Here is a 23,175-nt window from a genome sequence, read left to right as displayed (position 1 = left end):
CTCTCTCTCTTGACTTAGAACCTGAGAGAAGAGCCCAATCATATATATCGTTAAAACATATTATTGTTAAAGGAAAAAACTGAAATATTTCCCAAAATGAAAAGTTCCTTTATTAGGATCAAAACCATTAAGTTAAGAAAGAATGAACAAAACGCTAGACACGGTTACTCTTACTGCAACGTGAAACCGTGAATATTCTCTCTCTATCGTAACGATAGAGCGCAAGTTGAACGTTCTGAACGTCAACAACTGCAGACACAAAACAAAACGTTAGTTCAACTTTGAAAACAGTACGAGACTATCAAAGAAATTCTTTCAAAAACATTAAAATAGCATAATATGTTAACAGGTAAAACCGAAATGACGGGCTCAATGTTAATTAACTTCGGTACCAAGAAAAGACCGCCTACTATTAGGAAGGTCGAATATAAACAAATATAAAAATTAATTTTAATAAGTTTATAATAAAAGGAAGTTAATCGAAGAGGCCTATAAGAGGCGGAGAGATATAAAATAAATCTATAACTTTTGTTAAGCAAAATTAAGAAAGAGAGTCTATACTCTCTTAGACACCAACACTTCCGTCTAAGGGAAGGGTCGGCCATTGAAAGGTGAAAGAGAGTTCATACTCTCTTCGTCACCATAATTAATCAAATTAATTCCAAAAGCTAACTAAGCTAATATAGAAGTTTCCAGTAAAGCGACAGCCGAAATCAAAGAGAAATACTTCACCAAAGTCGTGAAAATACTCCAAGAACATAAGCGTATCCCAGAACGTCTTGCCGGAAGCACGACAGAGGAATAATTGAGGAGGTGTCAACAAGAAGTACTTGAGTACCTAGCCACAGGTGGCACTGGTAAGTACACCCCCTTCTAGTATTGTGATAGCTGGCGTATCCCTCCATAGAATTCTGTCGGGCAACGGAGTTGACAGCTACATGATTATCGGGTAAGTTTAATATTGAAAAATAGAATTTTTATTCTTTTCACATAGACTTTCATTCGACCTTCAATCATGTACAGTAGCTCATTGCCCTTACAATAAAAATCTTACCTGAAGTATGTATCGCTTATTGGGTCTCCCTACCCAGAACCAAAACAAGGCTTGGTGCCCCATTATTTTAAGTGTTCCGATGGGGCCATTTATTCAATTGTGGGTTAGCAGAACTGGGGTCGTTAACCTGATATCAAGTCTGTGGTAGACCCAGTCACAGCCCACTAACCACAATGCACCAGCCAACAGCCAAAGTCGAAGTGAAGGTTACTGTGCCTGGTGGGTAGACACCAAGGGGTATACCCACCAACCAGCAGATACCTTAACTACCTTGTTTAAAGTTGAAACGGCCATTCCAGCATTGCTGAAGTCATATTCCTACTTAAAGGACAATGATTAGTATAAGTGTAGAAACAAATAAACCTTATTGAACATATGTACAGTACTATACTTTAATTCAAAGGATACATCTCAAATCCTGTTCTGCCTACCTGCATCATTTTGATAATATTCCCGAACCTTTATCTATTTTTTTACATCTTTTTCCTTCCTAGTTATCCCAAGTTTCTCTTGAATTCTATGAATATTAGGTCGTTCTGTACATAAGTGTTTATCAATTTTACTGTAAGGTAGTTGAAAATTTCTATATGTAAAGAAACAAGTGAGACCTCCTAACCTTTCTGTACACCTCTTGTTGTAATTCAATCAAGTTTTAAAGCAATTTCCCCATTACCTATCCTTGACAATGCATTCCCACACATGTATGTAAAGATTCAGATACCACTTATAATACAATTCACCACTACATACTCAAAACAAATGACTTACCAGAAGTCTAACTACCACTTGTGATATAACTCACCACTATGTACTCAAAACAAATGACTTACCAGAAGTCTAACAACACATATGACTCACCACTACTCTAACAACACCAATGTTAGCAGCTGACTTTGAATTAATAGCATACAGATTGATCTCGGATGAATTTTCCCTAAGGGATGCAATACACTGCCCATTCTGTGCCCACGTTAATCCACCAACGTGTCCTGTAAAATATCATAAGATATTATTTCATTATATAAGGAAAATTGATCTACAAGAATCAATTGCATTTATTCTTAAAGTTTATGCTGCTTCATCTCAATTGCTCTCTTTGAAATGTCAATATCCATAGCATAAAGAGCATTAAAAAAAGCCTGTTTATTAACTATAAAATTAGCAGAATTAAACACAATTACTGAAGTACAAGTAAAATTAGAATAGGCTCTTATTACTTTGCACATAACACATAATATATAAAACCATATAATTGATAGATATTACTGTATATATTTAAAAAAAATACAAGTTTGTACAGCACAGTACATATTTATATCACATACTGTAATTGCATGGCTTTTATGAATTACCTAGATACACCCTACTTCTTAGTTAAATCTATGCAAGATGTTATAAAGTTTAAGTATACCTGAAGGAACTTCTTGAAGAAGGGAATACGTCTGAGCATCCCATATCTTAATGGAACCCCCTGCTGTTGCAAACATGGTTCACAGAATGTTTTTACCTGAAAAAAGCAAGCATTCAAATAAGCTTATTGAAATAAAATTACAAAGGCTATGTTTGTAAGCAAAACTGAATCTAATGGTACAAGCACATTTTAGAAAATATGGTATCACAAATTTGAAAGGTACAGTAATTTGTATTTGTCGTTTAACAGGAGTGTGATTAGCCCTTTACCCTTTTTAGCCTGGTACTTGCATGGTAGTTGAGACGGGAAGTATAACTTGAAAGGATTCAGTTTTTTTTTAGTTAGGAGAAATACAAATTATTATTATTACTAGATAAGCTACAACCCTAGTTGGAAAAGCAATATGTCATAAGCCCAAGGGCTCCCACAGGGAAACATAGCCCAGTGAGGAAAGGAAATAAGGAAATAAACAAACAATATAAGAATGAAAATTAAAATAAAATATTTTAAAATCATTAGCAACATTAAAACAGATATTTGATATATAAACTATAAAAGGACTTATGTAAACTTGTTCAATATAAAAACATTTGCTGCGAGTTTGAACTTTTGAAGTTCTACTGATTCAACAACCCTATTAGGAAGATCATGTCACAACTTGGTCACTAGTTTGTTCCTACACAAATACAAACCCTCGCCCTTTAATAGGAGACTTATCCTTAGGAGGGAGGCTGCCCCTAGCAACTAAATTTCTGGCCGGTTCAACTTTCCCCGGAATTGTCAGAGCACCTGGTCTTGTACAGGAGTTAAGGTACACATATGATTCCAGCCAACCTCCTAACAGCATTAGGTTAGGGTTGTCTGAATAAATTCAGCTATAAAAAATGGGTTTGAATACATTCTTTTCATTATATCCCTTGTTTCAGAGAATGAAGAAGATACTTCTCAACAAATCCTGTCTGAAAAGAAAGGTTGCTCAATTATGAGGCTTGCCTGCATCTGACATCTGGTCCAGCTAATAACAGCCACGATAGCTGCATCCCCAAGAGAGGGGGGACAGGAAGCCGAGTTGTAGGTCAGTAATTCTACTTACATTCTAGGCTTATGTTGGAACCACTATCTTAGATGAGATGCTTCTTGTTCCGTGAGGGAGTTACACTGGCTACACAACCTACTGAGCAGCCACTAAAGCTTAAATTATCAAAGGACTTGGGGGTACACTCCCGTATGTAGTAGGAGGTAAAGATTGTACGGCATTTCCAGACACCTGCCTTTAAGACCTGAGCCACTGACACGTTTCTGAATTCTAGGGCGGAGACGATACCCCTACTTCATGAACCCTTACCCTCAATGGTTGAAAAGAAGGTATGTCTGATAGTTTTATTAAGCCATAATGACACTATTCTTGGATATCTTTCTCTTGGTCCTACTGATGTTATTAAAGAGCCTCTGATGCTCAGACCGGAAATGCTGAGTTATCTTAAGACAGCGTTGCAGAGCCCTCAGAGGACAGAGAAGTAAGGCATCCTGATTCCCTCCAAACACCAGAAGAGTACGAGATGGAGAAGAATTCAAACCTTATATCAGAGACAGCTGATTTTGGCTCTTGGCTAGAAACTCAAGAACAAAAGTAAAGGAGACATTCTTCAACCTTTAGAAAGGCCTGTGACATATGAGATTCTATGAATCTTGCTAACTTGCTTTGCCAAAGCTAAGGCTAGAAGAAAGACAACCTTCAGTGTTAGATCTCTATCAAGCGCCCATCTCAAAAGTTCAACACAGGTCACATCCCACTCTGGGGACCTGAGGTCCCAAGGTGGACAAGACTGCTTGAAGCTACTCCAGTGCACAGCCAATTCCATGAGGAGGAAAGATCTAAACCCTTCGGTATAAAGATCTGGCACATGACTGAGCAATAGTCTTTCACAACTGAGATTGAGAGTTTCTTTCAGCAAAGGAAGAAGAGGTTGCAACCAAAGTACTGTATCACTGCTACAACACCAATTGCAGAAGATGGTCCACTTTTCCTAGTAGAGTGCTGTAGGACTTCTGCAAGTATTCAGTCATCTGTGCATTTCCTTTTGTAAACCCTTTCACTCTGAGATGCTAGATGGTCTCTGATGGATTAGTATTATACAGTAATTACTTATTTATTTGTATCTTTAATATTGCTTTCATGTATACCGGAAATTCTAATACACATTTTGCATACATGTTGTATTAGGAATACGTAAAGGCAAGTACGTACTGATGTTCTGTTATTGTAGCATGGGGAATATTATGTAGCATTTATATCATGTTATGTGGTGCTGCGGAAAAATGCATAGGAAAAATACAAATCATTTCTAGATTTATTTCTTATAATTTTTATTGTTAAGTTGTATTTGTATACTGCATTATTTCAAATATGACAAATTCGGAGATAATTTGTATTTTTCCTAACCATACAAACCTTAGCTATTTACATTGGGTTTACTTTCGGCGTAGCTGAAATTGACGAGCCAATAGATTTTAACGAGGGTTAACTACCCCCGCGCTAGTTAGCGGGGGTAGGGGAAGGGGTAGCTTGCTACCACACACACACACACACACCGGTGATTTGCTTCACTTCACTTAGATGTAGGACTTGACTTGGGGGACAGGGCTGGCGGGCAAATATGTGTAAATAGCTAAGGTTTGTATGGTTAAGAAAAATACAAATTATCTCCGAATTTGTCATTTGTTCCGTAACCGAAATACAAATCACGCTATTTACATTGGGTGACTTACCCCTTAGGAAGGGTGGAAAGTCCCCAGCCTTACTGACTTTGGCTTTACCGGGGGCTCCGCCTCCCAGTGAGTAGCACTTGAGAAAAGGAGCCCCTGCACCTCACAAGTTCCTCGCTTCGCAAGGAACGTGTGGCCTACATAAGTTGTGTGTGGAAGAAAGAGCGTGACTCGTCATATGAAGTTGACCTTGAGACCTTTAGATAGGAATCCAGGATAGGACGTTCCCAATACCACCTTGTCAGGGTATGGGGGACGCGACAGTATTAAGCTTAATACAAGGAGCACAATGAAGCATGGGTTACCTGCAGAGGTTGAGGTCAGCTATGCAGAGACCAGGATGCTGCTTCCCCAAGAGAGGGGAGGATGAAGAAAGAAGTAAGGGTCGGACATACTCTTTCATTCACGCAGACTAAAACCGGGTAACAACGCCCTCAACCTACTGCTACTTGTCCATTAAGGAGTCTGAGGTTAGACCAGCTGTTGTGCAGCCACCACAGGGCCGATAGAAAAGGTATCAAGGCTCCTGTGGGTCACGTCCTGCAAGTAGTGGGCTGTGAAGGTCGTCTGACGCTTCCAGACCCCAGCTTGAAGTACCTGCGTCACAGAGAAGTTTCTCTTGAAGGCCAGGGACGTAGCGATGCCCCTGACATCGTGCCCTAGGGCAACGTGACGGAGGAGGGTCCGGATTCAAGGCGTGATGTATAATCCTTCGAATCCAAGCCGAGATGGTGTTCTTGGTGACCCTCCTCTTCGTCCTGCCTGTGCTAACAAACAATGCTTGCACCTGAGGACGAACTGCAGCCGTTCTCTTCAAGTAACACCTCAGACTCCTCACTGGACATAGTAGCAGCTGGTCTGGGTCGCTTGTTACAGAAAGGAGACTCGCGACTCTGAAAGAGTCGAACCGTGGGTCCGGCACTCCAGGGTTCTGAATCTTGGCAACAAACTCAGGGACGAACCTGAACGTTACCTCCCCCCATCCCTTTGAATGGGCGACGTCGTACGAGAGACCATGAAGTTCACTAACTCGTTTGGCAGAGGCCAAAGCGAGCAGGAAAGCCGTCTTCCAAGACAGGTGGCGATCAGAGGCCTGGCGTAATGGTTCGAAAGGAGGTCTCTTAAGAGCCCTGAGAACCCAAACCACGTTCCAAGGAGGAGGTCTCACTTCCGACTGAAGGCAGGTAAGCTCATAGCTACATATGAGTAGAGAGAGTTCCAGCGAGGAAGAAATATCCACTCCTTTCAGCCTAAAAGCCAAGCTTAAGGCTGAGCGATAGACTTTCACCGCTGAGACCGAAAGGCGCATTTCCTCCCACAAATAAACGAGGAACTCCGCTATTGCTGGAATAGTGGCATCGAGTGGAGAGATATCCCTCCCACAATACCAACCTCAGAAGACTCTCCACTTTGCCTGGTAGACCCCCTCAGAGGACTTTCGCAGGTGCTGAGACATCCTCTTTGCAACCTGTTGCGAAAAGCCTCTCTCCGTGAGGAGACACTGGACAGTCTCCAGGCATGAAGCCGAAGCGAGGCTACGGCTTTGTGGAAGATGTTGCAGTGTGGTTGTCTGAGTAGCTCGTGTCGGGGGGGAAGTTTTCTCGGGAGCTCCGACAGGAGCTGCAGAAGGTCCGGGAACCATTCCGCGTGATGCCATAGCGGAGCTATCAGAGTCATCGACAAGTTGACCGATAGTCTGGTCCTGTTGAGCACCCTTCTCATCAGACAGAACGGTGGGAAGACGTACACGTCGATGTTGTCCCACCATTGTTGGAAAGCATCTTGCCAGAGTGCCTTGGGGTCCGGGACTGGGGAGCAGTACAAGGGCAGTTTGAAATTCAAAGCTGTTACGAACAGATCCATGGTCGGGGAACCCCACAAAGTCAGGACTTTGTTGACTATCTGAGGATCCAAACACCACTCGGTACTCACTATCTGCGAAGCCCTGCTCAGACTGTTGGCGAGCACATTCCTCTTGCCAGGAATGAAGCGAGGTGATAGTGTTATCGAGTGGACTTCGGTCCACCTCAGAATCTCTACTGCAAGATGGGATAGCTGCTGCGAAAAATGTTATTTTCATTAGTAAAATAAATTTTTGAATATACTTACCCGATAATCATGTAGCTGTCAACTCCGTTGCCCGACAGAATTCTACGGGAGGGATACGCCAGCTATCACTATACTAGAAGGGGGTGTACTCACAAGCGCCACCTGTGGCCAGGTACTACAGTACTTGTTGTTGACGCCACCTCACTTTTTCCTCGGTCCACTGGTTCTCTATGGGGAGGAAGGGTGGGTCAATTAAATCATGATTATCGGGTAAGTATATTCAAAAATTTATTTTACTAATGAAAATAACATTTTTCAATATTAAACTTACCCGATAATCATGTAGCTGATTCACACCCAGGGGGGTGGGTGAAAAACCAGTGTACAAGACTAAAGGATAGCTAAGTATCCCGTATTTCATATAATCAGTTATCCACAATAACAATGAAATAATAAGTACCTGGTAAGGAAGTCGACTTGAACCGTTACTCTGCCTTTAATAAGATCGTCTTCCTTACTGAGCGCAGCGTTCCTCTTGGAAGGCTGAATCAACTCAAAGGTGCTAAAGTATACAGGGCTGCAACCCATACTAAAGGACCTCATCACAACCTTTAACCTCGGCGCTTCTCAAGAAAGAATTGACCACCCGCCAAATCAACAAGGATGTGGAAGGCTTCTTAGCCGACCGTACAACCCATAAAAAGTATTCAAGAGAAAGGTTAAAAGGTTATGGGATTATGGGAATGTAGTGGCTGAGCCCTCGCCTACTACTGCATTCGTTGCTACGAATGGTCCCAGGGTGTAGCAGTACTCGTAAAGAGACTGGACATCTTTGAGACAGAATGATGCGAACACTGACTTGCTTCTCCAATAGGTTGCATCCATAACACTCTGCAGAGAATGGCTCTGTTTGAAGGCCACTGAAGTAGCCACAGATCCCACTTCATGTGTCCTTACCTTCAGCAAAGCAAGGTCTTCTTCCTTCAGATGAGAATGTGTTTCTCTAATCAGAAGCCTGAATAGTAAGAAACTGAGTTCTTAGAACTTGGAAAAGAAGGTTTCTTGATAGCACACTATAAGGCTTCTGATTGTCCTTGTAAAGGTTAAGACCTTTTTAGATAGTACCTAAGAGCTCTAACTGGGCAAAGTACTCTCTTCAGTTCATTCCCCACCAAGTTGGACAGGCTTGGGATCTCGAACGACTTAGGCCAAGGACGTGAAGGAAGCTCGTTTAGCAAAAACCGAGCTGCAAGGAACATGTAGCCGTTTCAGATGTGAAAACAATGATCCTGCTGAAGGCGTGGATCTCACTTACTCTTTTAGCTGTTGTCAAGCACACGAGGAAAAGAGTCTTTAATGTGAGGCCCTAAAAAGAGGCTGATTGGAGAGGTTCAAATCTTGATGACATAAGGAACCTTAGGACCACGTCTAGATTCCAGCCTGGAGTGGACAACCGACGTTCCTTTGAGGTCTCAAAAGACCTAGGGAGGTCCTGTAGATCTTTGTTGGTGGAAAGATCCAAGCCTCTGTGGCGGAAAACCGCTGCCAACATACTTCTGTAACCCTTGATCGTAGGAGCTGAAAGGGATCTTACTTTCCTTAGATATAACAGGAAGTCAGCAATCTGGGTTACAGTGGTACTGGTTGAGGAAACTGCATTGGTCTTGTACCAGCTACGGAAGACTTCCCCTTGAGACTGATAGATTCTGAGAGTGGATGTTCTCCTTGCTTTGGCAATCGCTCTGGCTGCCTCCTTCGAAAAGCCCCTAGCTCTTGAGAGTCTTTCGAAAGTCTGAAGGCAGTCAGACGAAGAGCGTGGAGGATTGGGTGTACCTTCTTTACGTGAGGTAGACTTAGAAGGTTCACTCCTAGAGGAAGAGTCCTGGGAATGTCGACCAGCCATTGCAGTACCTCTAAGAACCATTCTCTCGCGGGCCAGAGCGGAGCCAACCAACGTCAGCCGTGTCCCTTTGTGAGAGGAGAACTTCTGAAGTACCCTGTTGACAATCTTGAACGGCGGGAATGCATACAGGTCGAGATGGAACCAATCCAGCAGAAAAGCATCCACGTAAACTGCTGCTGGGTCTGGAATCGGAGAACAATACAACAGGAGTCTCTAGGTTATCGAGGTAGCGAACAGATCTATGGTTGGCTGACCCCACAGGGCCCAAAGTCTGCTGCAAACATTCTTGAGAAGGGTCCACTCTGTGGGGATGACCTGACCCTTCCGGCTGAGGTGATCTGCCATGACATTCATACCGCCCTGAATGAACCTCGTTACCAGTTAGCTTTCGATCTTTAGAGCAGATGAGTAGGTCCCTTGCGATCTAGAACAACTTCCACGAAAGAGTCCCTCCCTGCTTGAAGATGTAAGCCAGGGCTGTGGTGTTGTCAGAGTCCACCTCCACCACTTTGTTAAGCTGGAGGGACTTGAAGTTTATCAAGGCCAGAAAAACCGCCAACAACTCCTTGCAATTGATGTGAAGTGTCCTATGCTCCTGATTCCATGTTCCCGAGCATTCTTGTCCGTCCAAAGTCGCACCCCAGCCCGTGTCTGATGCGTCCGAGAGGAGACGGCGGTCGTGTTTCTGAACAGCCAAAGGTAGACTTCCTTGAGAAGAAAGCTGTTCTTACACCACGCGAGAGAAGACCTCCTCTCTTCGGAAACAGGAACTGAGACCGTCTCTAGCGTCATGTCCTTTATCCAGTGAGCAGCTAGATGATACTGAAGGGGGGGGAGGTGGAGTCTCCCTAACACGATGAACAGGGCCAGCGATGAAAGTGTCCCTGTTAGACTCATCCACTACCTGACTGAGCATCGGTTCCTTCTCAGCATGCTCTGGATGCATTCTAGGGCTTGGAAGATCCTTGGGGCCGACGGAAAAGCCCGAAAAGCTCGACTCTGAAGATCCATACCCAAGGAGACAATGGTCTGGGATGGGACGAGCTGAGACTCCTCAAAATTGACCAGGAGGCCCAGTTCCTTGGTCAGATCCATAGTCCATTTGAAAATCTCCAGACAGCGACGACTTGTGGGAGCTCTTAAAAGCCAGTCGTCTGACGGAGCCGGACACAAGATCATGGTACTGCTGCACAGTCTGTGAACTGTCAACCATGGGCAAGCGAGGAAGTACAGTGACAACCCGAATCTGTCTAGACTGTCTGGGTCGTACAGACAACTCCTATCGGGTTGCTGAGGTTGCCGCACTGCGTCACAACAAGTCACTTCTGCTGGTTGTTGAACGTCTTCCCCGTGACACATTGACTCCGTAAACAAAAAATCCTCTAACAAGGACTAAGCTTGGATTGCATGTCTTGCAACACAGCTCAAGGTCTATGGGAGCAGGTGTGGTAACAGACGGGATTAGCGACTGAAGTGGAACCATTACCTTCCCTGGAAGCATGTTATGCTTAAATAAAAGTCCATAGGAGGTTACGCAGCTAAAGGCTCCCTCCAAATGACAGAGTCCTCAAGGGAATATCAGAAGGAGGGAGAAAAGAACTTTCTCATCTACAGGGACCATATCCTAGAAAAGCTAAGTTCTCTCAGTGAGGGTTTCACTGGTGCAAAAGCAGCAGACTAGAAGGCAACGTTATGAAACTGCTTGACAGTCTAGTGAGTTGGCAACAACCAAAGATGTGTGACTGAGAAGCATGCGGTAAGGTATGCAGAGCATGTTGTATGCAGAGTATGCTGTATGCAGAGCATGCTGTATGTAGAGCATGTTGTATGCAGAGCATGCTGAATGCAGAGCATGCTGTATGCAGAGCATGTTGTATGCAGAGCATGCTGAATGCAGAGCATGCTGTATGCAGAGCATGTTGTATGCAGAGCATGCTGTATGCAGAGCATGCTGTATGCAGAGCATGTTGTATGCAGAGCATGCTGTATGCAGAGCATGCTGTATGCAGAGCATGTTGTATGCAGAGCATGCTGAATGCAGAGCATGCTGTATGCAGAGCATGTTGTATGCAGAGCATGCTGAATGCAGAGCATGCTGTATGCAGAGCATGTTGTATGCAGAGCATGCTGTATGCAGAGCATGCTGTATGCAGAGCATGCTGTAAGCAGAGCATGCTGAATGTAGAGCATGCTGTAAGGTAAGCAGAGCGTGTGCATGGCGTTTAACATTTCTCAGAAATTCCATGACCAGTGCTAGAGTGCTTTATGCATGCTTGCATGGGGTTTTAATATCAACATAATATTTACCTTACATTCATAACTCATGATTCATATTTTTGCCATATTTTGCGATATTGTTAAAAATATATTGCAAGGAATACAAATATATTTTTATAAGTAATACAAATAACCTCCATTATCATAATGTTTGAAAATGGAGGTAAGGTATGCTGAACAGCAGAGTCAGAACGAGCTGGAACAACAATAGTTGTGGTTTCCTCTTCAAGACTCTGTTGAGGGAACACCTGAGGCTCAGTCTGCAAAGGCTGATCAAAGGAAGTAGCAGAAGGTAGGCGCATGGGTGGAGGAGGCTGACTCCTGGCATGAGTGGCTGAACTCGAGGGTTGCGCTTGCTGAGTGGTTGGCGGATGCGCAGTAGCAAGTTCCTGAGGAACGAGTTGAGGTTCCTGCGGTGTGAGCTGAGAGCGAAAAGGTAGTGGCTGCGCAGAACGCAGTAAAAGTCTCGCAAGTTGAGGCTCCTGAGGCGCAAGGCTAAGGTGTTGAGGTGCTTGCCTTGAGGAGGGTTGAGCTCGCTGCAGCGAGAGCTGAGGAGACTGACTCATGGATGGGAGAGGTTGTTGTACCTCAAGCGAGTGTTGCCTCACTGGTGGAACAGCAAGTGGAAGCGGAGGAAGAGAGGTATAAGCCTCCTGTTCCCATTGCTGAGGTTGCCTTAAGGAAGGCGGAGGGAGCTGCACACCACTGGGATCAGTAAACTCATAACGTGGCTCAACATCGTACGCCTGGCAGGCGGTACTGCGGTCAGGCGGAGCGAGCGCAGGCGGAGGGAGCGCAGGCGGAGCGAGCGCAGGCGGAGGCGCAACCTTCTCAGCCCGACACTCACGCATCAAGACCGAAAGTTGAGACTGCATGGACTGCAGTAGAGTCAACTTGGGGTCGGCAGACACTAAGGTCTGCTGAGGTAAAGCCTTAACAGCAGAGATCTGTTGCGGCAGAACCTTACTCCTCTTAGGCGGAGTGCATTCAACTGATGACTGAGGAGAGTCAGAGCTAACCCAATGACTGCATCCGGGTTGAACTCTAACTTCGTACGTCTGGCATAGGTCTGGACTTTACGTTTAAGAGGTCTTGAGACCTGAGACCAGCGTTTTCTCCCCTAAATTTCTTCTGCAGACGAGCAAAATAAGGGCTCAATCGTCTGCGGGTGGGAGTGACGGTCTCGGTAAGACACGCCCGCAACCACCGAGGATACTTCTGTGCGCCGATCAAGGCCTGCTGAACCCTTTTGTCCTTCGACATTGCTGCTCCCCTGGGCTTGGGAGCTTGCAAGAGGTCCCGGACTGGGAGGACGACTGGCGCGCACAGAAGTACCCTCACGCACAACACTGACACACTTTGCGCTAATCACTTATCACTTTGATTTTCTGTTTGCACTTATTTCACTGAACTCGAAACTTTAAGTGGTTTGTACCTGAAACACGCAATTCTATCCTTTCTCAAAAGTTAGTAATTGCGAAAACAGAATTACAATGTAACAGAAAAATCTAATGAAAGATAAATAATTCAGTGGCTGGAAAGAGACTAAACACTAGATCACTCTAGAAACGTTTACCTTCTTCCCCTAAAGAGACTAGGGAGAAGAGCAAAAACGATAACAACGTTACTCGCTTGAATGAAACGTTTATCCTCCTCTTTCTCCCTCCGTCTCTATCTCTCTCTCTCTCTCTCTCTCTCTCTTGACTTAGAACCTGAGAGAAGAGCCCAATCATATATATCGTTAAAACATATTATTGTTAAAGGAAAAAACTGAAATATTTCCCAAAATGAAAAGTTCCTTTATTAGGATTAAAACCATTAAGATAACAAAGAATGAACAAAACGTTAGACACGGTTACTCTTACTGCAACGTGAAACCGTGAAAATTCTTTCTCTATCGTAACGATAGAGCGCAAGTTGAACGTTCTGAACGTCAACAACTGCAGAGACAAAACAAAACGTTAGTTCAACTTTGAAAACAGTACGAGACTATCAAAGAAATTCTTTCAAAGACATTAAAATAGCATAATATGTTAACAGGTAAAACCGAAATGACGGGCTCAATGTTAATTAACTTCGGTACCAAGAAAAGACCGCCTACTATTAGGAAGGTCGAATATAAACAAATATAAAAATTAATTTTAATAAGTTTATAATAAAAGGAAGTTAATCGAAGAGGCCTATAAGAGGCGGAGAGATATAAAATAAATCTATAACTTTTGTTAAGCAAAATTAAGAAAGAGAGTCTATACTCTCTTAGACACCAACACTTCCGTCTAAGGGAAGGGTCGGCCATTTAAAGGTGAAAGAGAGTTCATACTCTCTTCGTCACCATAAATAATCAAATTAATTCCAAAAGCTAACTAAGCTAATATAGAAGTTTCCAGTATAGCGAATAGCTGCAAATTTTAGAGAAATACTTCACCAAACCGTGAACAATACTCCAAAATCATAAGCGTATCCAAGAACGTCTTGCCGGAAGCACGACAGAGGAAAAAGTGAGGTGGCGTCAACAACAAGTACTGTAGTACCTGGCCACAGGTGGCGCTTGTGAGTACACCCCCTTCTAGTATAGTGATAGCTGGCGTATCCCTCCCGTAGAATTCTGTCGGGCAACGGAGTTGACAGCTACATGATTATCGGGTAAGTTTAATATTGAAAAAGTACCTCCCTGATTGTTGATATACAGTAAGCCACTACCGTGGTGTTGTCGCTCATCATCACCATGGAGTGACCCGCCAGGGTCCGTTGGAACTGTTGAAGAGCCAGAAAAACGGCCTTCATTTCTAGCAGGTTGATGTGCAGGTACTTTTCTGATTCTGACCAAAGGCCTGAGGTCCTCTGGTTCAGAATGTGCGCCCCCCACCCTTCTTTTGACGCGTCCGAAAACAGTGTCAACTCCGGGGGAAGACGAGAAGATCCACTCCCTTTCGCAGGTTCTCGTCGACCAGCCACCACCGCAGGTCCGCCTGTTCCGAAGGTCCTATCGGGACCGGGAAGTCCGGGGAATCGTTGCCTTGATTCCACCGGGACTTGAGCCGCCACTGCAGGGATCTCATCCTGAGACGGCCGTTTGGAACCAGACAAGCCAGGGAGGACAGGTGACCTAAGAGACGCAACCACGATTGGGCAGGAAGCTCTTCTCGCCTGAGGAAAGGTTCCGCCACCCTCCTCAGCCTTGCTATCCTGTCGTCTGATGGAAAGACTTTGTGGAGATTGGTGTCTATTAGCATGCCTAGATAAACCAGTCGTTGGGACGGCTGCAGAGAGGACTTCTCGAGATTTACCACGATCCCCAGATTCTGGCAAAGTCCCAGAAGCCTGTCTCAGTGTCGAAGAAGGGTCGACTCCGAATCTGCTAGGATCAGCCAGTCGTCCAGATAACGGAGGAGACGGATGCAGTTCCTGTGCGCCCAAGATGAAATCAGGGTAAACACTCTGGTGAACACCTGAGGTGCTGTGGAGAGACCGAAGCACAGCACCTTGAACTGGTAGGTCTTGCTGTCTAAGCTGAATCTCAAGTACTTCCTGGAAGACGGATGGATTGGGATCTGGAAGTACGCGTCCTTTAGATCCAGTGTGCACATGAAGTCTTGTGGTCTCACCGCAAGTCTGACCGTGTCTGCTGTCTCCATGCTGAACGGAGTTTGCTTGACAAACTTGTTCAGAGCTGAGAGGTCGATGACGGGTCTCCAGCCTCCAGTAGCCTTCTTTACAAGAAAGAGTCGACTGAAGAAGCCTGGGGAGCCGTCGACGACCTCCTGGAGAGCATCCTTGAGCATGGTCTCGACTTCTGCCCACAGGGCTAGCCCCTTCACCAATCCCATGGCATAGGAGCTCAACGACACTGGATTCGCTGTCAGGGGAGGTTGAGATGTTGTGAATGGGATGCGATAGCCTTGGCCGATCACGGAGACCGTCCAAGCATCGGCCCCATGTTGCTGCCATCTGTGCACGCAACTTTGAAGGCATCCCCCCAAAGGTGGACACGCGGGGGGACTGCCACTCCTAGCGTTTGCGGCCGCGGCCGCTCCCTCTAGGAGTCTTGCCTCCCCTGGAGGACTTACCGCCCCTCTTGTCCTTGGCAGGAAAGGGCTGGGGCTTAGACACCACTTTCTTAGCTGCCGGCGCCTGCTTCGGTGTCTTGCGAGGCTGCTGCTGATGTTGCTGCGGAGCTGGAGGCTTGTAGGGCCGAGATGCAAGGGCCCTTTGGAGGAGGGAGTCCTGGCTAGACTTCCTCCACCTCTCAGCTGTACGTTCCATGTCTTGGGGCTCAAACAGATTCCCCCCAAGGAGGGAGGTGTGCCTGAGCCTGCAGACATCCACGGCGGGGACCTTCGGATGGATCTTCTTGGTCACCGCATCACGACGCTTCAACACCGAGTTGGCCCATAGGTTGGTAACCTGATGTGCCAGGAACTCGATGGAGCGAGTGCCCGAGAGGAGGAAGGTCTCCAGGGCTTTCCTATTGGTCTCCTTAGACAGATCCTCGGAGCGCAATAGGATGCCCAGAGAACCTAGCCAGATATCTAGCCACGAAGTGGCCTGCATGGCGCACTTCGCGACCTTCTCATGGCTCAGGATCTCCGACGCTGAGAACGTCACCTGCCGGGCTGAGAGCTTCTCAAGAGGAACTCTCCTAGCGAGCTCTTCTACCGAATGGTGGAGGGGAAGAGCGAGGCTAGACTCCCCCATGATCTCAAAATACCTCCTCTGCTGGAGACGAGGAGGTGGGAGGACTTTGTTCCCGGCAGAGGAACGACTGGAGGAAGCGAGAACTGCGAGCTGAGCGTTGGCCCTGGCTCTGGCACTCTTCAGCCCCTGGGACCAGGACAGAACCGCACTGGTCTTTGGGGGCTTCTGAGTTCCGTACACCTGATCTATGACCATGTCCTTGCCTTCACGGGGGGCGATCACAGGGTCCATGAACCCGTTGAGCTGTCTCATCAGGCTCAGAACCTGCCAGAAGGCATGCTCAGACTCTTGCTGCTCTCCCCCCTGTGGACTGGCAGCTAAGTCTCCTGTCCCCGGAATCTTTTCCTGGGGAGATGCGTGGACGTTCTCCCAGGGTGCGGCTGGTTCCTGACGAATTCGAGAAGAGGACTTCGGAACCGTCTTGGAGTCCTTGGATTCCCTCCTGGGCGGGATACACGACCCCAGCAAAGAGGTCTGGAAGGCGCCTTCCACGCGAGACGATTAGATGACTCCCCCCTTGGTGCCGACGGGGAGATCGCCACCTCGCTGGATTCTCCTGAGGACGGAAAGGCCTCATCCTCGGGAGAAAGAGAAAATGACTGCGAAGGGGACGGAGCCTTCCTGACGGACCTCTTAGGAACCAACTTCTCCCTGGGAGAAGTTACCACGAAGTCCACTCCTCTCCTTCTCTTCAGCGGGGGTGAGGCAGCCGTTGGCTTGTGTCCTTGATCGGCGAGTGCCGGCTTCATAGCCTTCACTAACGCCCGCATCAGAGGACCAAACCAAGACTGACGAGACATGGACACAGAGTCCGAAATTCCCGCTGGAGGGATGGGGATCGGGCGATCCTTCGGAGTGGACACCACTGGACCTGCCTGTAAGGAAAAAGGGGAAGAAAGTTGCTCTGACCTCTCCGTTGGGCCTTCCTTATCCTGAAGAAGAGACCTGCGCTTAGGCGGGGGCGATCCTGATTGCGGTCCGGCGACACGCGACCCTGCTGATGCCGCGAGCTGCGGAACCCGACGCGAACGGGGGTCGTGCTGATGCTCGTGCGTAGGCGATACTAAAGAGTCGCGCGCGAGAGGCTGTTGGAGCGCGGGCGCGGGCGAACGGGCGCGAAGGCGAGTGAGCGTGTGGGCGAGTGAGCGCGCGGGCGAGCGAGCGTGTGGGCGAGCTGACGAGCGCGCGGGCGAGCGAGCGCGTGGGCGAACTGGTAAGTGAGCACGTTGGCGCGTTGGCGAGGGAACGTGTTGGCGCGCGGGCGAACGAGAACGCTACGAAGACCGCTGCCGATGATGTCCAGGAGACCTGTGACGCGTGGGCGAGCGATGGCGAGTAGGTGAACGCGGGCGCATAGGTGAGCAATGGCGCGATGGCACGTTGGCGCGTGGGCGTGCGATGGCGCGTAGAACGCGCAGGCGAGCGACCACGAGTGGGCGAGCTGGTAGTAGGAGACCCATGTCTCTCAAGATCCTCTGGGCGCCGACGCGTAGGAGAGCGCTTGCGCACAGGCGATGGATTACGCGGGCGGTCTGGAGATCGCCGATGTTCTGGGGAATGCTGACGCGCTGGAGACCGTTGACGTGCAGGAGATCGCTGACAAGCAGGCGAACGTTGACGCGTCTGAGATCGCTGGCGAGCAGGAGGACGACGCGTGGAATCCTGTGCGGGAGCGGCCGGCGCGACACGCAGCGGCGAACGCTCACGAACGGGCTCAGGAATAGGAGGCGCGTGGGCACGTGGGCATACAGAAACTTTGGAAGTACACGTAGGAGACCGCGAGCGTTGCTGCGCTGGAGCAGGCTGACGAGCAGGATCGTGAGAGCGAGGAGAAGAAGAGTCCTTGTCCATGTCCTGAACCGAAGTTCTAGGGCGCGTGGGCGCACAGGGCGCGTGTCAGGAACTGGAAGCGCAGGTGCCCTCTGACGGGCAGGAGATCTAGTGCGCTCAGGAGACCGATGGCGCGCTGGGCGCGCAGCAGGAACAGCAGGATGTTCGGTGTCCACAGGAGAGCGCTGGCGAGCAGTGGGGCGACGATCATCAGGAAAGCGCTGGCAAACAGGAGAGCGCTGGCGATCAGGAGAGCGCCGGTGCGCTACCACCGCAGGAGGGCGCGCAGGGGAACCCTGACACGCAAGGGAAGCACCCACACCGTGGGAGGCATCCCTTTGCCCCGAAGGGACCATTGCCCGTCGGCTGACGAGGTCAGGCTGCTGGCCATCTGCACCGGAAGCGGAAGGTCTGGAAGGCGTTGGTGTAGACTGCTTACGGCGAGGAGAGTCCCCATCGGAGGACGGGGGCTAAGACTCAAAAAGGCGCTTCTTAGCACCCTTATAGGGAGACGGGAGGCCCTTGCGGCGAAGCGGACGATGAGCCTCACGGCGAAGGCGGCCACGAGGGAGGTCGTCAGGATCATCAGTCCTCTGAAGAGGAGTCTCAGTCAGAGTGCTCCCCCGAGGGGGAGGCTTAGCCACAGAAGAGCCCGTGGAACTCCCTTCCCCCTCCGAAGGATGTACGGAAGGGGGAGGAGAGCCTTCAGCAACGTCATTCACATCAGGAGCCGCAGAGGTTTCACCAGACCTGTCGGAAGCCTCTGCCACCACGACATCGACGATAGACAGAGGATTTACCTCTGCTATCACCGGCGACTGCTTAACAGCGGCCCCCAACTGGACGAGGTCAAACAGGGCTTCCTTGGAGGGCAGGCCCTTCAACCCTAAGGAAGCCCAAAGCTGAAAGAGATCATCATGAGAAACAGGATCATTATCAAAAACCTCCCCCGGAGGAGGAGGGGGAGCCACCCCGCTATGGGAGACGACGCCCTCTCCCACACCCCAAGGTCGGGAAACAGAACTAGGGCCTGCGCTCCCACTCGGCAGTCTCTCACTAAGAGCCGGACGAGGGGGAGCTTCGGAGGAGGTTTGGGTGTCGGAAGAAGAGTCCCGAGAGCCTTCCTCCTTCAAGGCAACCCCAGAAGGAGAACGGTCTCTCTTGGAATTCTTACGCCGGCGGCCAAACCTCTCCCACTGGGAGGCAGACCACTCCCTACACTCACTATAAGTATTTTCTCTATCACACCGTCGGCCTCGACACTGTGGGCAAAGGGTGTGAGGATCAGTATCCACCGCAGACATGAAAGTACCGCAAGGGCGACCGGCAGTACCAGGGCACTTGCGCATGATGGACATCAAAGGGCGAGGCCAACTTCAAGCACACACAACTGAGGAAAAGCAAAAAAAGATTAAGGCTGTCAAAACGAGGACGAAGACAGACATGTCTGTTCATCGTCCGAGCCAAAAGTGAAGTGAAGCAAATCACCGGTGGGTGGGGGTGGGGGGGGTAGCAAGCTACCCCTTCCCCTACCCCCGCTAACTAGCTCGGGGGTAGTTAACCCTCGTTAAAATCTATTGGCTCGTCAACTTCAGCTACGCCGAAAGTAAACCAAATGTAAATAGCGTGGTTTGTATTTCGGTTACGGAACAACTGGCTTTTTTACTTTACCCGTGGGCTCCTTGTATTGAATATGTTAGTACCAAATATAAGGAGTCCCTACACCTCGCTAAACCCTACTATGCAAGGTTTGCTGTCTACGCAAGCTGTGTGACTGTCAAGGTGAAAGTAATTCTGAGACTTTGTAGGAAAAACTGTTGGACCAAGACTTTCCCAATACCACCTCGCCAGGGTATGGAGACGCAACAGTAATGACACAAAACTAGGTACACAAGAGAGAATGGTTTACCTGCAGTGGTTGAGGTCAGCTTTTGCAGAGAACCCAGGCTGCTGCTTTCCTCATAAGAGGGGAGGATGAAGAAAAGAAAAAGAGCCAGTCATTCCTTTAAATTCATGCAGACTAAAGCTGGGTAACAATGCCCTCAACCTTCTGCTACTTGTTCAATAAGGAACTTGAGGTATACAACCAGCTGTTGTATAGCTACCACAGGACTGATATAGATTGTATCGAGTTCCTGTGGGTCATGTCTTGCTGGAGAAAGGTTGTGAAAGTACCCTGGAGCATTCACACCCTTGCTTGTAGAACCTGCATCACAGAGTAATCTGCTTTGAAGGGACAGGGGCATAGCTATACCCCTGACATTCTAAGTCGACGTGTTGGATGAGGATCTGGATTTTGAGCGTGATTGATGACTCTGTGAATCCAGCACAGATGATGTTTTGGTGATCCCCCTGTTGTCTCTCCCAGTGCTAACAACAAGAGAAGACACTCGGGTGGGCTGTTGCCAATCTCTTGAAGTAGAGCCTCAACCCTCACCCCGGGTACAGTAATAAATGATCTAGAGCGTCACTTACTGAGTGGAGACTTGTTGTCTAGGATCAGTCACCTCTGGAGACTGTGTCTTGGCAACAAACTCAGGGACAAAACTGAACATTGCCTTTCACCCTTCTCAAGAATGGGCGATGATAAAGAGAGGCCATGAAGTACCCTGACTTGTTTGGCCGCTGCCAAAGTGTGTAGGAATACTGTCTTCTAAACCAGGTGAAAATCTGTTGCCTGGTGCAGAGGACCGTTGGGAGGTCTCCTTAGAGACTGGAGAACTCAAACTATGTTCCGAAAGGGAGGTCTCAATTTCGACTGGGGAAAGGTAAGTTTGTAAATCCGCATGAGTTAGGAAAGATCTATCAATGAGGGGATGTCCCTTCCTTTTAGTTTGAAGGCAAGGCTCAAGGTTGAGTGATCATCTTTACCTGCCGAAACTGAAAAGGGGGGTCTTTTCCTCCTCCAAATACTCGAGGATTCCGCTACTGCTGAAATAGAGGTATCGAGTGGAGAGATACGCTTTCCCATGACACTCACCACAGGAGACGTTATACTTTGCCTAGTAGACTGATGCTGAGGAATTCCTCAGATATCCAGACAAACTCTTGGCAACTTACTACAAAAAAAACCCTCTGAGAGAGGAGGTGCTGGGTAGTCTCCAGGCGTGCAATAATAGCAAAGCTATAGCTTGTGGTAGATGTCAAAGTGCAGTTGTCTGTGACATGGAGAGGGTTCTCTTGGAGGTTACGTCAGGAGCTGCAGAAGGTTCAGAAAACATTCTGCGTTATGCCATAGAGGAGCTATGAGAGAGAGACCTTGAGAGGCTGACCGATGTTCTAGCCTTGTTCAGTTCCTTTCTCATCGGACAGAACGGGGACGAGACGTAAACGTCGTTGTTGTATCCACTGTTGTTGGCATGCCTCTTGCCAGAGCCTTGAGGTTTAGCACTGGGGAGCAGCAGAAGCCTGAGGTTCGGGGACGTTGCGAACAGACCCACAGTTGGAGAACCCCATAAAGTCAGGACTTTGTAGGCTACATGGTGATCCAAAGACCATTCAGTACACCTTATCTGAGATTCTGTGCTCAGATTGTCGACAAGCACATTCCTCTAGTCTGGAATAAAGCGGGCTGATAGCGGTACCGAACGAACTTCGGCCCTTCTTATTATTTATATTGTTAGATGGGAAGAGGCTACGAGTAAGTTCCTTCTTGCTTGTTGATGTGAGCCACTATGTGGTGTTACTTCCTTGAAGATGGATGGTTTGGGACCTGGAAGTATGCGTCCTTTAGGTCCAGCGTACACATGAAGACTTGTGGTCTTCTACCTTGTCCCAACTTCCCCAACATGGGGCAGACATCGGCCCAAAGGCCCCGCTTCTTGCGGATCCTTTCCCATAGGAGTTTATTGACGCTAGAGCCTTGACTCGTAGAGGAAAAGATGAGGCACGATACCCTGTGTAAGGGTTCTTCCCTGGGAGAGAACTCTTTTAACTGATAAAAGTGGGTAAGGCAATGCTTGACCAACCATGCACCTTGACAGGGTTGATGCTATTCCTTAGAACAGCATCGTTCTGGCGAACGATAACCATTAGTCAAGGGCTGGGTATCGTGGCTACTGTGCAGTAGGAGAGTGCTCACGAGTATTCACCTGTCATCAAGCCGCTGATGGGGACTATCAATCACCTGCCGATCGCTTTAGTGGATCGGTGTGATGGCGAACAGGGAGTAGCGAGAAGTGTGATACTTGCCTTCCGATCTAGGGAACAAGGGGCAGAGGTTGACTAGAGAATCTGAGTGATGAATTGTCAGTGAACGGCGAACTGCTGATGATCTGCGACCTGTGAGCCGAAGATGGTAACTGAAAAGCAGACGAAGGCTGTCTGGTCAGTCAGCCAAAGAAGGCTGGCGATTACTGAGTTGGCGTTTGGCATGGACCACCCTGAGAAACAGCAGAATAATCTAATGATCGCTAGTTGCTGATCGGCAAGTCATTGACAATCAGCGCTTGGAGCTCTGAAAGGAAGCTTAGAAAGCTGATGATCGAGAACCATATGGTTAGAGAAAGGTTCGACGATCGGAGTGTTGAGCTAATCATCGGTGAATAGCGATCTAGTGATTGGCGATCGGGGCATTAGCGAATGGTTTAGCTAGCGATAGGTGAGTCAGCAACGGCTAACTATCGAGGACTAGTGATAGGTGAGCTAGAGATCAGCAAACTGACGATTAGCTATTAGAGAGCTGAGGGGCAGAGATCAGCAAGACTGAGGGCGATGATCGAAGAAAGACGAGCTAGCAATTGACGAGCTAGTGATCAGCTAGCTGATGACTGGTTATTGACTAGCAATCGGCGATTGGCACGCTAGCAATCGGCAATTGGCACACTAGCAATCGGAGATCACTAGAAATTTTGAGACTGGCAGTGACGCTGGGGTCAAAGATCAGAGAAAGTTGAGCAAGCAACTGGCCATCTGGAGATCGGCGAGCTAGCAATCAGCAAACGGGGATCTAGCAATCAGCCGGTTGATGATTTCTCATTGGTGGAAGACGAGCTAGAAATCGGCAATCGCCTGACTAGTGAATGGCGATCTGCGAGCTGATAATCAGAGATTGGCAAGCTAATGATAGGCAGTTCACAACATCCAGATCGTGTTTGCTGACGGTGGTACAGTACTGTCAGAAAAACCTCCTGAAGAGAAAGGGCCGAAGAGTTCCCTGTGAGGAGTCTCAACCGATTGTTGATGTGGTGG

The 23,175-nt window shown here is 48.0% G+C and overlaps 1 protein-coding gene across 2 annotated transcripts in view; it reads right to left on the bottom strand.

Moving 5' to 3' along the window:
• Positions 1–23,175, bottom strand: part of LOC137652336 (protein NEDD1-like) — a 152,408-nt gene that overhangs the window by 98,534 nt on the left and 30,699 nt on the right. For both annotated transcript variants that reach the window (XM_068385680.1, XM_068385679.1), the window contains exons 2-3: positions 2,466–2,561; positions 1,913–2,043 (exon numbers count right to left, since the gene is read on the bottom strand). In XM_068385680.1, the coding sequence (XP_068241781.1) occupies positions 1,913–2,043; positions 2,466–2,541 (207 nt within the window). In that variant the 5' untranslated portion in view covers positions 2,542–2,561. The remainder of the gene's footprint in view (positions 1–1,912; positions 2,044–2,465; positions 2,562–23,175) is intronic.

The sequence above is a fragment of the Palaemon carinicauda genome, chromosome 13 (assembly GCF_036898095.1).
Source record: "Palaemon carinicauda isolate YSFRI2023 chromosome 13, ASM3689809v2, whole genome shotgun sequence".
NCBI lineage: Eukaryota > Metazoa > Arthropoda > Malacostraca > Decapoda > Palaemonidae > Palaemon > Palaemon carinicauda.
The sequence above is the reverse complement of the archived record's forward strand: the minus strand, read 5'-3'. Positions and strand labels throughout refer to the sequence as shown.